Source organism: Sapajus apella, unplaced genomic scaffold, assembly GCF_009761245.1.
Source record: "Sapajus apella isolate SASKATOON/1434 unplaced genomic scaffold, GSC_monkey_1.0 scaffold95, whole genome shotgun sequence".
Lineage (NCBI taxonomy): Eukaryota > Metazoa > Chordata > Mammalia > Primates > Cebidae > Sapajus > Sapajus apella.
The window spans coordinates 5,675,023-5,687,140 of NW_022437035.1; the positions used below are offsets into that span (position 1 = coordinate 5,675,023).

General features: G+C 51.8%; 2 protein-coding genes across 16 annotated transcripts in view; one reads left to right on the plus strand and one right to left on the minus strand.

Moving 5' to 3' along the window:
* Window positions 1–7: 7 nt before the first annotated feature.
* Window positions 8–6,413, minus strand: RHBDD3 (rhomboid domain containing 3). Of its 5 annotated transcripts, XM_032256783.1 has the most exons (7): window positions 6,170–6,413; window positions 5,849–6,000; window positions 3,934–4,120; window positions 2,421–2,804; window positions 841–1,003; window positions 469–756; window positions 8–379 (listed from the first exon to the last, which is right to left on the minus strand). In XM_032256783.1, exons 3-7 carry the CDS (start codon window positions 4,076–4,078, stop codon window positions 202–204), a joined length of 1,158 nt encoding a protein of 385 aa, XP_032112674.1. In that variant the 5' UTR covers window positions 4,079–4,120; window positions 5,849–6,000; window positions 6,170–6,413; the 3' UTR covers window positions 8–201. The 5 variants fall into 5 exon arrangements, with proteins under 5 accessions (XP_032112674.1, XP_032112672.1, XP_032112671.1 ...); XM_032256785.1 differs by lacking the exon at window positions 5,849–6,000 and having other exon boundaries at window positions 14–379; window positions 6,170–6,400; XM_032256784.1 differs by having other exon boundaries at window positions 14–379; window positions 5,849–6,170.
* A 23-nt stretch (window positions 6,414–6,436) lies between these two features.
* Window positions 6,437–12,118, plus strand: part of EWSR1 (EWS RNA binding protein 1) — a 31,285-nt gene continuing 25,603 nt past the window's right edge. For 4 of the 11 annotated variants that reach the window (XM_032256764.1, XM_032256766.1, XM_032256767.1 and 1 more), the window contains exons 1-3: window positions 6,446–6,773; window positions 10,569–10,605; window positions 10,738–10,789. In XM_032256764.1, the coding sequence (XP_032112655.1) occupies window positions 6,761–6,773; window positions 10,569–10,605; window positions 10,738–10,789 (102 nt within the window). In that variant the 5' untranslated portion in view covers window positions 6,446–6,760. Of the gene's footprint in view, window positions 6,774–10,568; window positions 10,606–10,737; window positions 10,790–12,118 lie in introns of all 11 variants that reach the window. The other 7 variants (XM_032256758.1, XM_032256759.1, XM_032256760.1 and 4 more) reach the window with 4 other exon arrangements.

The following is a 12,118-nucleotide window of genomic DNA, read 5'->3' on the forward strand; positions in this document are numbered from 1 at the left end:
AAGGAGGTCCAGGTTGAAATACAAACTGGTTTTTATTCTAAATGTATACTAGGGCAGCATGCTGTGGGGCCTCTCCTGCCTCCAGAGGTGCCTCTGCACCCTGCTGCGGCCCTCAGCAGACAGAGCAGGGGCTCAGGGTACCCACATGCAGCCCAGCCCCTTGACACCCAAGGGCCTGCCTGTACCCCCACTCTGTCTGAGCTAGGGAGGCCCAGGACCCTCGGAGTGGGCAGGCCCACCCTTCCCCTGGGTCACCAGGGCCTTAGTTCCCACTTGTCCTCCGACCAGCAGTGACACAGCACCCTCCACGCGGCCTGTGGCTGCCAGCGCCACCACCGCCTGCTCCGTGGGGAAGCCCATGCGCTCCAGCTGCTGCAGCCTGTGGGGAGTGGGGAGACAAGTTCAAAGTGTCAGGGCCACCCGTGGCCCCTACATCAGGGGACCCCACCTCTGCCCAGCCCACCTTACCGCAGAGAGGAGACAGAGGACTTGGACAGCCATGGTGGGCTCTGGGGCCCCTGGGATGGCCCGTCAAGAAGTGAGGCCTGGATCCCCTCCTGCAGCATCTGCTCATCCAACGCCTCCCACATTGGAGTCCCTGGGGAGAAGCTGGCCCTGGCCCAGTCCAGGCCCGCCTCTGAGGAGCCCTCCCAGGTGGGGTGCACAGGCCTCAGACCTAGTGGGGGCAGGGCCGAGCCTTCACGGTGGGACCAGAGGTCAGAGGAGGCCACATAAAGTGGTCCAGGAATGGGAGGCCTGGAGGAGAACAGAAGAGGGCCTGACTGCCAGCCCTGCCACATCGCCCACCACCCAGACTGGTGTCCCCTGCATCACCCTCACCTCACTCCAGCAGGATGGGTGACAGGCAGCTCGGCCAGGCTGCTCGGGATGGGAAGGAGCCTCAGGGGCCAGCACCCTGCCAGGGTCCTGCACAAGACGCCCTCTTGCAGCACCTGCAGCCGCCGCTCCGAGGGCTCCAGCCACCGGAAGGCCCCAGCTGTGTCTGTCTGCCCGGGGCAGGGCGGCCGGTCAAGGAAAACCAAAAGCAGCCAGGGGTGGGCCCACGCCACAGGCTAGGCCCCATGCCAAGTGTGTTGGCCATTCCCTCCCATCTCCTCACTGTGGCCCAGCATGGAATAGCGTCACCCTGGTCAGCAGTGAGGCTCAGAAAGGAAAAGGGATCTGCCTGAAGCTACTCAGCGAAACAGAGCCAGGTATGCCTCAGCCCAAAGCCTGGGCTCACCCCTGACCCACTCTGTTCCCAGAACCCTGTGCACCATTTCAGGCCCACCTTTCCTGGAAGAAGGTCCCATTGACACACCTGCTCTTGCCTTCAGACAGGCCTGGATAGTTCATGTCCCCAGTCCAAACAGGCTCCTCCCCCAAAAGCCAGAGAGCAGGGGCCAGTGGCACTTTCCCCCCACAAGTATGAAGCATCTTAGGGCTAGATGCAGTGGCTCCCACCTGTATAATCCCAGCACTTTGGGAGGCTGAGACAGGATGATCAGTTGAGGCCAGAAGTTCAACACTAGCCTGGGGAACATAGACCTGTCTCTACAACACATTTTTAAAATTAGCTGGACATGGCAGTGCACACCTGTAGTCTCAACTACTCAGGAGGATGAGGTGAGAAAACCGCTTGAGCCCAGGAGTTTGAGGCTGTAGTGAGCTATGATGGTGCCACCACACTCCAGCTTGGGTGACAGAACAACTCTGTCTCTAAAAAGTGTCTTATGAGCAGAACACCAATAAATACTGCTCTAGCACTGTTTTATTTTTTCCTTTTTTTTTTTTTCGAGACAGAGTCTCGCTTTGTTGTCCAGGCTGGAGTGTAGTGGCCTGATCTTGATTCATTGAGTCTCAGCCTCCCAGGTTCAAGCAATTCTCCTGCTTCAGTCTCCTGAGTAGCTGGGATTACAGATGTGTGCACCACAGCCAGCTAATTTTTATATTTTTAGTAGAGATGGGGCTTCACCATGTTGACCAGGCTGGTGTCGAACTCCTGATCTAAAGTGATCCACCTGCCTGGCCTCCCAAAGTTCTGGGGTTACAGGTGAGAGCCACTGCGCCCAGCCAGGCTTTTAACTTTTTTGTTTTTTTTGCTCAAGGTGGTTTGGCTATTCTGGGTCTTTTCTGGTTCCATATAAATTTTAGGATTATCTTTTCTATTTCTGTGAAGAATGGCATTGGTATTACAGGGACCCCACAGAGCCCTTTACATTGTAATTGGCACCTCTACCAGGCCATGACCCCTGAGGCCCCAGCTCAGAGCATGTCCCAGAGGACTCAGAGAAGCTCCTAGAATGTGTGTGCACAGCATCCTGGTATTGCTTGGGCCTTAACCCCCTTGTGCCACTTCCTTCCCAGACATGCACAGAACCTGCACATCCCCACAGGCCCTGGGCTCAGGCAAAGGATACAGGCCAGGCCGGCAAGGAGGCCACAAAGGAGCTGCAGGAAGGGTGGCTCAGAGCTGAGCAGCGGGGTCAAGGCAAGCAGCAGCCACGGTGGCAGCCACGGTGGCAGTGCCCCACGGGGCCGTCTAGGGCGGTGTCCCTCCCCAGCCAGCATGCCCAGGTGGACAGGCATGTATCCACAGCCGCCGGCTGCACCAGACACCCCCAGGCCTGCCAGCAGCACTGCCAGCAGCCCAGAAGCCAGGGCAAGCAGGGCCGAGGCATGCAGGAACCTCAGCGTGCCCAGGTGGCACTCCTGCTGCCAGCCCAGAGTGGACAGGAGCAACAGGCTCAGGAGCAGGCCCGGGAGCGCCGTGTGGCCCAGGGCATGGGTCAGCAGCCGGTGCACTGGGAGAGAGAAGGGGCTTATGTGCCAGGTTAATGGCTCCAACATCCAAGGCTGTCCCAGGTGTGGTAGGTTGAAGGTTACCCTACACCAGGGCCACCCACTGAGCCCACCTCCCCTCCCCAGGAGCCAGTCTACCCACAGCCACCACTTAATCATTGGTGGAGGGGACCAAGGACTTCCAAACATGGCAGCTACGCCTCTGTGGCATGAAACTGAACAGGCAGGACCTGCCACTCAGTCTTCTCACTAACAACCCGCTACTGAGCACTCACTATGTCCCAGACACCATGAAGCTACTCTGCTTCCACATTTACTGAATCATACCTGGCTGAGAGCATGAGACTGCCTGCTTCAATCCTGGAGCTACCCTATTCCCTCAAGCTGTGTGACCCTGGTCAAATCACCTAACCTCTCTGAGTATCATTGAGGGTCCTCAAATATAAACTGGAGGAGTTGTTATTATTGGGAAACAACTGCTCAGTTGAGGTCACTCCTCAAACCCCCAACATCTCCTCCTTCCCATCCTCATGCTTAGCTGAAATTCTTAGTTCTTTTCTTTTCTTTTTTTTTTTTTTTGAGACAAAGTCTCACTCTGTCACTCAGGTCGAAGTGCAGTGGCACGATCTTGGCTCACTGCACCCTCTGCCTCCTGGGTTCAAGTGATTCTCCTGCCTCAGCCTCCCAAGTAGCTGGGATTACAAGCACCCACCACCATGCCTGGCTAATTTTTGTATTTTCAGTAGAGACGGGGTTTCACCATCTTGGCAAGTCTGGTGGTCTCAAACTCCTGACCTCAAGTGATCCACCGTCCTCGACTTCCCAAAGTGCTGGGATTACAGGCATGAGCCACTGGGCCCAGCCTTAGTTCTTACTTCAAGAAAAAGCGACCAGAAAGGGAAATCAGAAAAGCACTCCTACCGACAGGTTCCAGCCCACCCTGCCAAGTTATCTGCCCTCCCTTCTTGGCTGTGGATGTGCTGGGCATGCTCCTGTCTAAGGCCAAGCTTCCCCAGGACACTGGGTCCCATTCCTGCTTAACCTCTGCAGGGCTCGTGCTGCCCCTGCCAACTGGGCCCAGGCCCTACACCAAGTTTCCTGCTTTCCAAGGTCCATGTGGCTGGCCCTCACCCTGCCAGGGGTCCAGCAACAGCTCCGGGGCCAAGACAAGGCTGGGGCCGGCCCCCAACAGCCACAGGCTGCTCATCAGCAGCATCAGGACTGAGGAGGCGAGAGGCAGCGGGAACAGAGGGCCGTGGGGGCCCCTGGCATGCATAGCTTGGTTGAGGGTGGTCAGGGGCGGTCCTGGGGCTGTGTGCTGGGGGGTAAAGGAAAACAATAACAAGTTATTATTGCAGCTATCTCACCAATACCCTCTCAAGTACCTTATCAACAGCCCTAGAGGTGCAAGCAGGCTGGAGAGGCAGGCCCAGCAGCTTGGCCATAGTGGAGCTCAGACCCTAAACCATTTGCTCATGAGCCATCTTGCCATTCCACTCACCTATGTTTAAAGACTGGCAGGGGACAGGCATAGAGGCTCTTGAGTCCTGATGGGCCCTAAACTCCCAAAAAGAGGTGTATAGCCCCCTCCCCCAGGGCGAATTCAAGGCCATCTCTAACGCTCTTCTGTCCTCCCCCTTCACCTCAAGCTACTACCTCCCTCTTTCGTCCCTCCCCTGTGCCCAGCCTTAAGGCTCCAGATGGTTTCAGTTGCCCCTGACCCTGGGGTGGTACCAGCCAGTGGGCAAGCACACTGGGGAAGGGGTGGGGCAGAAGGGCAGGAGTCCCACATTTTGAGCCCTACTAGGAGAGCTGTGACTGAGATATCCCCTTTGAGGGCGAGCCCATCCACGGTAAGCCTCCTCCTGCATCCAAACTGGCACAGCCCCTCTGGCTCTAGCTCCCTTTTCCACAGGAAGGGCCCAGTATGCGCTTCACCTCTTTCTGTTCTGTGTCCCTAAGCAAGTTTCCCAACCTCATCTTTTCCAGATGAGCCTCATTCTACAGATGAGCCTCTCCTTCCTCATCTGTAAAATGGGACTTCAGAAATTCCTTTCCTCAGAGGATGATGAAATAAAAAGGAATAGGCTAAGGCAAGCCCTGGCCCACAATTCTTACTCGGTAAACCACAGCAATCCCTACTAATCATGGCAGGCGTCCGTAGCCATCAACCGGCCCATCAAGACGGCCTCCGTTTTGGAGGTGGCTGCTCTAGCCTCACTGGTCCCAGCTTTGGCCCTGAAACGTGGCCTTTTCCTGCCCACCAAAGCAAGGCCTTTTCCTCTATGCTTTCCTCTTGCATCCAGCCTGTCCTCCAGGGCCTGTAGGTCTTCACCCCTGGTCAGGCCTCTTCATCCCAGGTCTCCCACTGAGGTGATTCAGGGCGGGAAGCAGGATCCCAGAGAAGAAGGCTGTCTAATCTGCTCCCCTGCCAAGGGCCTTCTCCACATCTACCAGTTTCCTGCAGGAAAAATGTGGACAGCTCCTCTGCCTGCATTGTCCTTCCCTCCACTTTGCCAGCAGGCAAACTCCTATTTCACCCTTTGAAGCCCAGCTTAAACATGCCTTCCCCTCTTCTGGCCCCCCAACATCATGTATCTTATCCTTATGAGCACAGCTTGGCCAGTCTGTCTCCCTAGGCAGGTGGTCTGAGGTCATGGCTCCTCTGATCCATCCCCAAATTCCCCAGGGTATTTACAGCACATAGCCAGTGCTTTATATGTGTTCACAGAAAATAGGACACCAACTTGGCTCCTGGTGCTGTTGAAGGATTTAAGGGCATCACGGGCCTTGGCATCCACCTAGGGGGCCAGGCTTGAGGTCCAGGAAGGTGGATAGGGGCCAGCCTTGCCTGGAGGTAGGGTTTGGGCCCAAGGCACCCACCATAAACCTCCTCCTGCATCCTCACAACCATTCCCCCCGCTCTGGGCACCTTAGCAGGGGTGAAGAGCTTGTTCGCGGACACTCGGAACTGGGACTTGAGCCCCCTGGACCTCACTTTCTTCAATCTACGAAACGGGGCGGTGCACCATCAGGCCCTGCCTACCTTACTGGGAAGCCAGGAGGGCAGAATGGAAAGACAAGGACGGAGATTCTTCCGGGTGGCGGATAGAGTAGGGGTCCTAGGGTCTGTCTGGTTCGAACTCAGCTGTGGAATTTGCAAAGATACTCAATATCCTTGGTCCTCAGTTTCCCCTTCTGTAAAAGCAAGAGTATTGGATAAGGAATGATTAAAGGGCCTGCTCCACCTCGACCGCTACCGGGGATGGGATCTCGGGACCAGGAACGGCGTTCGAGGCCTCCCACCCAGACGACCGGCCTCGGGCCCCTTCCCCGCTGGCCCGGGCCACGCGTCCCGGGTACTCACTGCGGAGCGCGCCCCGCAACCCTGAAAGGCCGGTCGGAGACCCCGGCTGGGAGTAGGGACTGTAGCTCCCAGGCGAGACCCGGTAACCCTGAACCCATTCCGCGCACACCCGGCCGCGTAACCCCGGCCGACTGGCTGGCGCGCCACCCAATTCCCCGTGGCCCGCGGATTAGTCAGCAGTTGTTCTCGCCCGGGTCCCTTCCCCCAGCCCTCCCGCCGATCTCCGTCTCCCTGCAGGGCAGACTCTTCAGCGACGGTCCCTAGAGCCAGAGGACGGAACCATTCCAAACAACCTGGCCTCGTGCGAAGAGCCTCTCCGGTTTCACATTGAGACCCGCTCAAGGGCGCCCTGGCCCCTTAGGTGCTATTTTGCCCCGAGTATCAACGTTCGGCGCTCTTTAGAAAGGATTGGGACAAGGGTTGCGGACGCGAAGAACGAGACAGCGGTGGTTCATCCCTCCTGACCCCACCCCCATGGCCTGGCCCGATGGTCGCGCCCGAGGTTGCGGGATTTGCGCCTGCGCAGTGCGGCGCCTAGAGGAAAAGCGAGAGGGAGACGGACGTTGAGAGAACGAGGAGGAAGGAGAGAAAATGGCGTCCACGGGTGAGTGTGGTGGAACTGCGGTCGCGCCAGCGGTAGCCGAAACGCCCAAACTGGGGGCCGTTCGTCTCTAGGCTTGGCTGGGAGGACTGAGTGGAGTTGCCGAGAGGGGTTTGAGGTACCCGCCGCGGCCCGAAGAGCTCGGGGGACCCGCGTTTCTCTCCCCTCCCCCCACCGGGCGGGCCGGTTCTGGAACCTTCCGCCGCCCGCGGCGCGCGGGGGGCTCGCGGCGGCGGGGGCGCGCGGGGCCCGCCTTGGTCTCCATTGTGTGGCGGTTCTCGCGCCCTGCGCTCCGGGCCTCCCGCCACGTGGGCGGGGCCTGCGGCCTTCGAGGCCCGGCGTGAAGAGGGGGATTTGACCAGGCCTCGTGCCGGTCACTGTGAAACCGCCGGGGGCGCCGCAGGCGGCTGTTCCTGTGAGGCCTCTCTCCCCCGTTTTCAGGGTTTCCTGAGAAACCGGGGAATAAAGCAGATAAACAAAATATTTCTTGGATTTGTGGGCCGAGGGGTGCCGGCCTATGAGCGGGAGCCTCGTCATTCTTAAGGCCTGGTCGGCTGGGGCGGCTGGCACTGCCGAACTGCTCCTTCGGTGGCTTCCAGCCTCAAGCCGAACTTCGGCCCGCCTGGGCTTTACACAGAATGTGCCTCCCTCTTGCAGGGCCTCCAGTTTGCCGCTTTCTTGGGCTTCTCCATTTTTATCGTTATTTATTAATCCGTAGCCTCCCCTCCCCCAAAACCAATTAAGTAACTTCCCAGGGCCCTTTTTCTGCAGACGCTGAGGGATATCCGTTGTATAATAAGGCCAGCCTGGATCGAGAGATGAGAAATGTTACCATAAGGAAATTTCTGGCCTCTGACCTAGGAGGAACAAAAGGCCGAGCCTGCATTTGAATTACGCTTCAGCAGTGGTCTCGCACGTTTATTCGCCGGCGTTAGGCCGGAGGCCTGTTGCTTTCGTAGGTCGACAGAGGAGAGGGAAAAGAGGCCGGTAGAGGACTTGAAAGCAAGCCCCGGGTGGGAACTTCAAAATATGAGTAGAGAGGTCCTTGATGGAAGGAGCAGTTTAGGAGTGTCGCCTAGCCATCACCTGCAATTCGCAACCTCTGGGTACACTAACCCGCGGAAATTGGCTGGGTAGAGCATGTTTGCCTCTGGGGGTATCCTCAGGCCACCTGGCTCCAGGCCTTAGAGACGGTGAGAGGGAAGACGGGAAAGAAAAGCTCTGGGCCCAGAATTTAGCAACTTAAGGACAGTTTAAAAATTCTCCCTATCTGTGTGGTCAGTTAACAAGTAAGTGTTGGCTGTTCGTGCCAGGGTACCAAGGAGTACCCCTAGAAGAGAGAACTCTTAAATACCACAGTCTAACCTCATGGTGGGAAGTGGTGTCCTAGGTGCCCTTTCCACCCTTTTCTCCTCTGCAAAAACCTGAAAAGGCAAAACGTGTGCGTTGACGTTTTGCATGGCTGGACATGTCTTTTTTCAGTCAACTTTGTTCAAGCTTTGTTCACTGGTAACTACCATATGCTGTGCTGAGAATTACAGTTGTGGTTTCTGTGAGGTAAACACCTTAGGCTTGGCTGGAGGGGGGCCTTCAGAGAGTCACATAAGTAATCTGGGTCTCAGTTTCCTTTCCTGTAAAGTACAGAAGTTAGACTAGATCTCTTAAGCTTTGAGCCCTTCTGACTTTCCATCATAAGCTTCCATAAATTTGTCGCATGCTGACTTCAACTGAGGTAATGTGAAACTCTAAATCTGGAGCTTCCATAGTGACTACTATAAAGTGTTAAACCGTTGCTTTGGGTTAATTAGAGGTTTTCTGTCCTAGTGTGTATCTTGTAGAAAAGTATATGAAACATATATCCAGTGCAACCAATAATTACAGTGCAAACTCCCAGGAATCTAGAACCCCCATCCCCCAGTCACAGTGAAGTGATTTTTAATGAAGTCTGTGGCTCACTTTTGGGGATTAAAAACAAACACAGTTGGTTGCTGAATAATCTTACCATTGTGTAATTGTATTAGATTGGTGCAAAAGTAATTGTGGTTTTCCCATTTTAATGACAAAAACCACAATTACTTTTGCACCAACTTAATAGCTTGTTCGAGGTCCTGTGATGTTTCTGTGGTCTGGGGAGATAAATACAAGTTTGCTACCTCCTAGAGCCCACCAGTTAGTATAGGGCCGAATCCCCTGGTTTCTCACTGATACGAGGTCATTAGTTCCATATCAACTTTGCCAGTTTTATGTTTTACATAACTGCTCTTGTATAGAAGTCATCTTGCAAACGTTGAACTTGAATGTCAGTGATTTAGAATTGTTTCTCAAGCAAAGACCTCAACAAAATGTGGGTTAAAATATTTGATGTTAAATGCTTCATTGCTGTGATGTTAAATGTTTATTCTGTAGATGCCACATGGAAGAAATGATTTACATTGAGTTTTAATGTCACAGGGGGTATGACTTGTAGTGCTATTGAAAATGCCTTTAAGATTGTTGTGAACACATCTGTTTTTTCATTATAGGTAGACTTTGGGCAGTTAATTTGATCCTCTTGGTGATTCAGGGTTTTGAGTTAAGAATGTGTACAAAGGAAAGAAAGTAGTCCGGTTAAGTATGGAAAGGTAAATGGGTAAGCCAACATAGACTGGTGGATTCAGCAAAGTTCTCTCAAGCCAGGCAGGCCAAGGTATTGTGAGGCTGGCTTTGGACTGCATGAAGTGGATGCAGTTGTTGGTTTTGGATGAGGGACTACTTTCTGATTGGAAAATAAAGGACCCCTTTTTTCCATCCTAATGGCAGTACTGTCTTTAGACAGAATAAGATATGTATTCCTGTGGAAAAAGGAAGAATTGGGCAAAATTTTCAAAAACAATTACTTTAACTGCTTTTAAAAAAAAACACTAAACTTACCTAACTTTAATTCAGTAGTGCTCTGAATACATAACTATTTTCTGTTTGTTTTTACTAGCTGTAGACACCTCAGTGGACCAGTTTTTAGTCCCTTTGGATGCATGTTGTAAATTTCATAGGAAAAGCAAAATTACAGGGAGGTTTACTAAGGGATGAAAATACATGTCATTTTTTTTTTAAGTTGAAATCATTTTGAGTTGTATGAAAGTTGGTTCTCTTCTTTGCCAATGTTCAGGATTCTGCCTTAACTGTACTTCACCAGGATTTATGTGTCTAGCTTTTGAGTTACTGCACAAATGTAGTTCTGACACAGCAAACCCTTTAAAACACTGGACTGTGGTGACTGTCTTCTTGTCTGCCGTTCCATTTCACTATCGTTGAGCTAGGGAGTGATGGTCTAACTTGTTAAAGTGAGGGGAATGAAAACTAATTTTTGAGGAGAGGTAGCTTCTAACGTAACCAGTCTACTGTTAAACTTTGTATTATTGTTGCATGCCTCCTTTTTATATGAGGGTAAGAACTTCTGACCCTGTTAGTAGAACTTGTTGTCAGTCTGAGATGATGATCATCATCCTGTATTTCAAATGACAACTGGGATTGTTTGGGGGATGGGGGTTGTGGTCATGGGAACATGCAAAGTATCCCTGCCAAATCAGCTGATCTTGACCTCATTAGCTCATCCCATAGTCAAATGTTCTGAGTTTAACTGGCCTAGACTTTTTTTTCTGTTAGGTGTTGAGAGAGAAGGGGGATTCATTTGGACCTGTGTTGGCAGATCCCCTCTTCAGTTTAAAGATTTCCTCCTGCCACGTGAATTCCTTCCCCCTTTTTTCTCTTTCCCTTGTTTCTGCTAATTTTCCACTATTTTTTCTCCCCATTTTCCTCTAGATTACAGTACCTATAGCCAAGCTGCAGCGCAGCAGGGGTAAGTCAGTCTTTTATAACCATATTTTGTCTGTGATTAATATTTTTAGAGTATGGACCTTCTATAATTATAGAGGATGTGGTGGTATTTGAATGTTTTCTATTCAAGTTATTGTATTTAATTCTTTTGCAGCTACAGTGCTTACACAGCCCAGCCCACTCAAGGATATGCACAGACCACCCAGGTAATCTTTAAGATAATTACGTGTAGCTGCACCTCCAAGTAAAATGCTGCTCTCAGTCATCCAGTAAAACAAATGAGTAATGTGTTTGTAATAGTAAAATACCCAGACATTTTAAACTTTCGCAGTGGGAGTACGAAGGACTCCATTCTGCCATCGTAAATGAAACCATTCAAAAGCTGCTTATTGGCTCTCTGTAGCTTTGTAGTATGATTTCTCAAGTTAGGTGCCTTGTTCCATGCTTGGTCTTTCTTCATTATGTTTAAATTTAGTGAATTTATTCATCATAGCAATTCTGCAAAGGAAGATGATGCTATGGCCATTGTAGTGTGTAGGTATTAAGTAACTTGCCAGTGGTTGCACAGTAAGTGGGGGGTTACCTCTAAAAACTGGCTACCTAGCTGAAGAGCTCCTAAGCTCTTTTCAGTAAAGAGTGTTAAAAATCCTAGGCCAACCGGGCGTGGTGGCTTAAGCCTGTAATCCCAGCACTTTGGGAGGCCGAGGCGGGTGGATCACGAGGTCCAGAGATCGAGACCATCCTGGTCAACATGGTGAAACCCCGTCTCTACTAAAAATACAAAACATTAGCTGGGCATGGTGGTGCGTGCCTGTAGTCCCAGCTACTCAGGAGGTTGAGGCAGGAGAATTGTCTGAGCCCAGGAGGCGGAGGTTGTGGTGAGCCGAGATCGCGCCATTGCACTCTAGCCTGGGTAACAAGACTGAAACTCCGTCTCCAAAAAAAAAAAAAAAATCCTAGGCCAACAGATTCTAGAAATTAGCCTTCTAGTGTTCTCAAGATCATGTTGAATTCTGAAATGATCCATGCCATAAAATGGATACTAATAACTGCCATGGAAACATGTTCTAGGACAGGCAGAGAGTGATACTTCTGGGAGGTCCTACATAACTGGTCATTTAAACAAACCTAGAGAATGATCATGCTAATACCTGAAAGAACAGCTCATTTCTTGCCTGATTTTAAGTGTTACTGATGTCTACGTTCAAAAGACAGTACTTCTGGTTCACTTTCTTTTGAAGTGATGTAATAGTTTTAAAGCCTTTGTGTTAGGCTGAAAATCTGGTTTTAAATTTCTAATGACAGATTTTAGTCCTCTTCATTGCTTTCTCTTCGTTCATTTTGTCTTCTTACCATTTGTTTCCAATCACTTCAACTGTGCTACACCAAGTGCTGGCAGTTAATACACTTGTGCCCTTATTGCTCTTCCCTTGAGAGTGCCTTGTTAATCTCATGTATGGTTAACTGAGTTTTTGCCTGACTATCCTTTTTCCCCCTTTTGAGAAGCTGTGAATGACATTGCCTACTTATCTAAT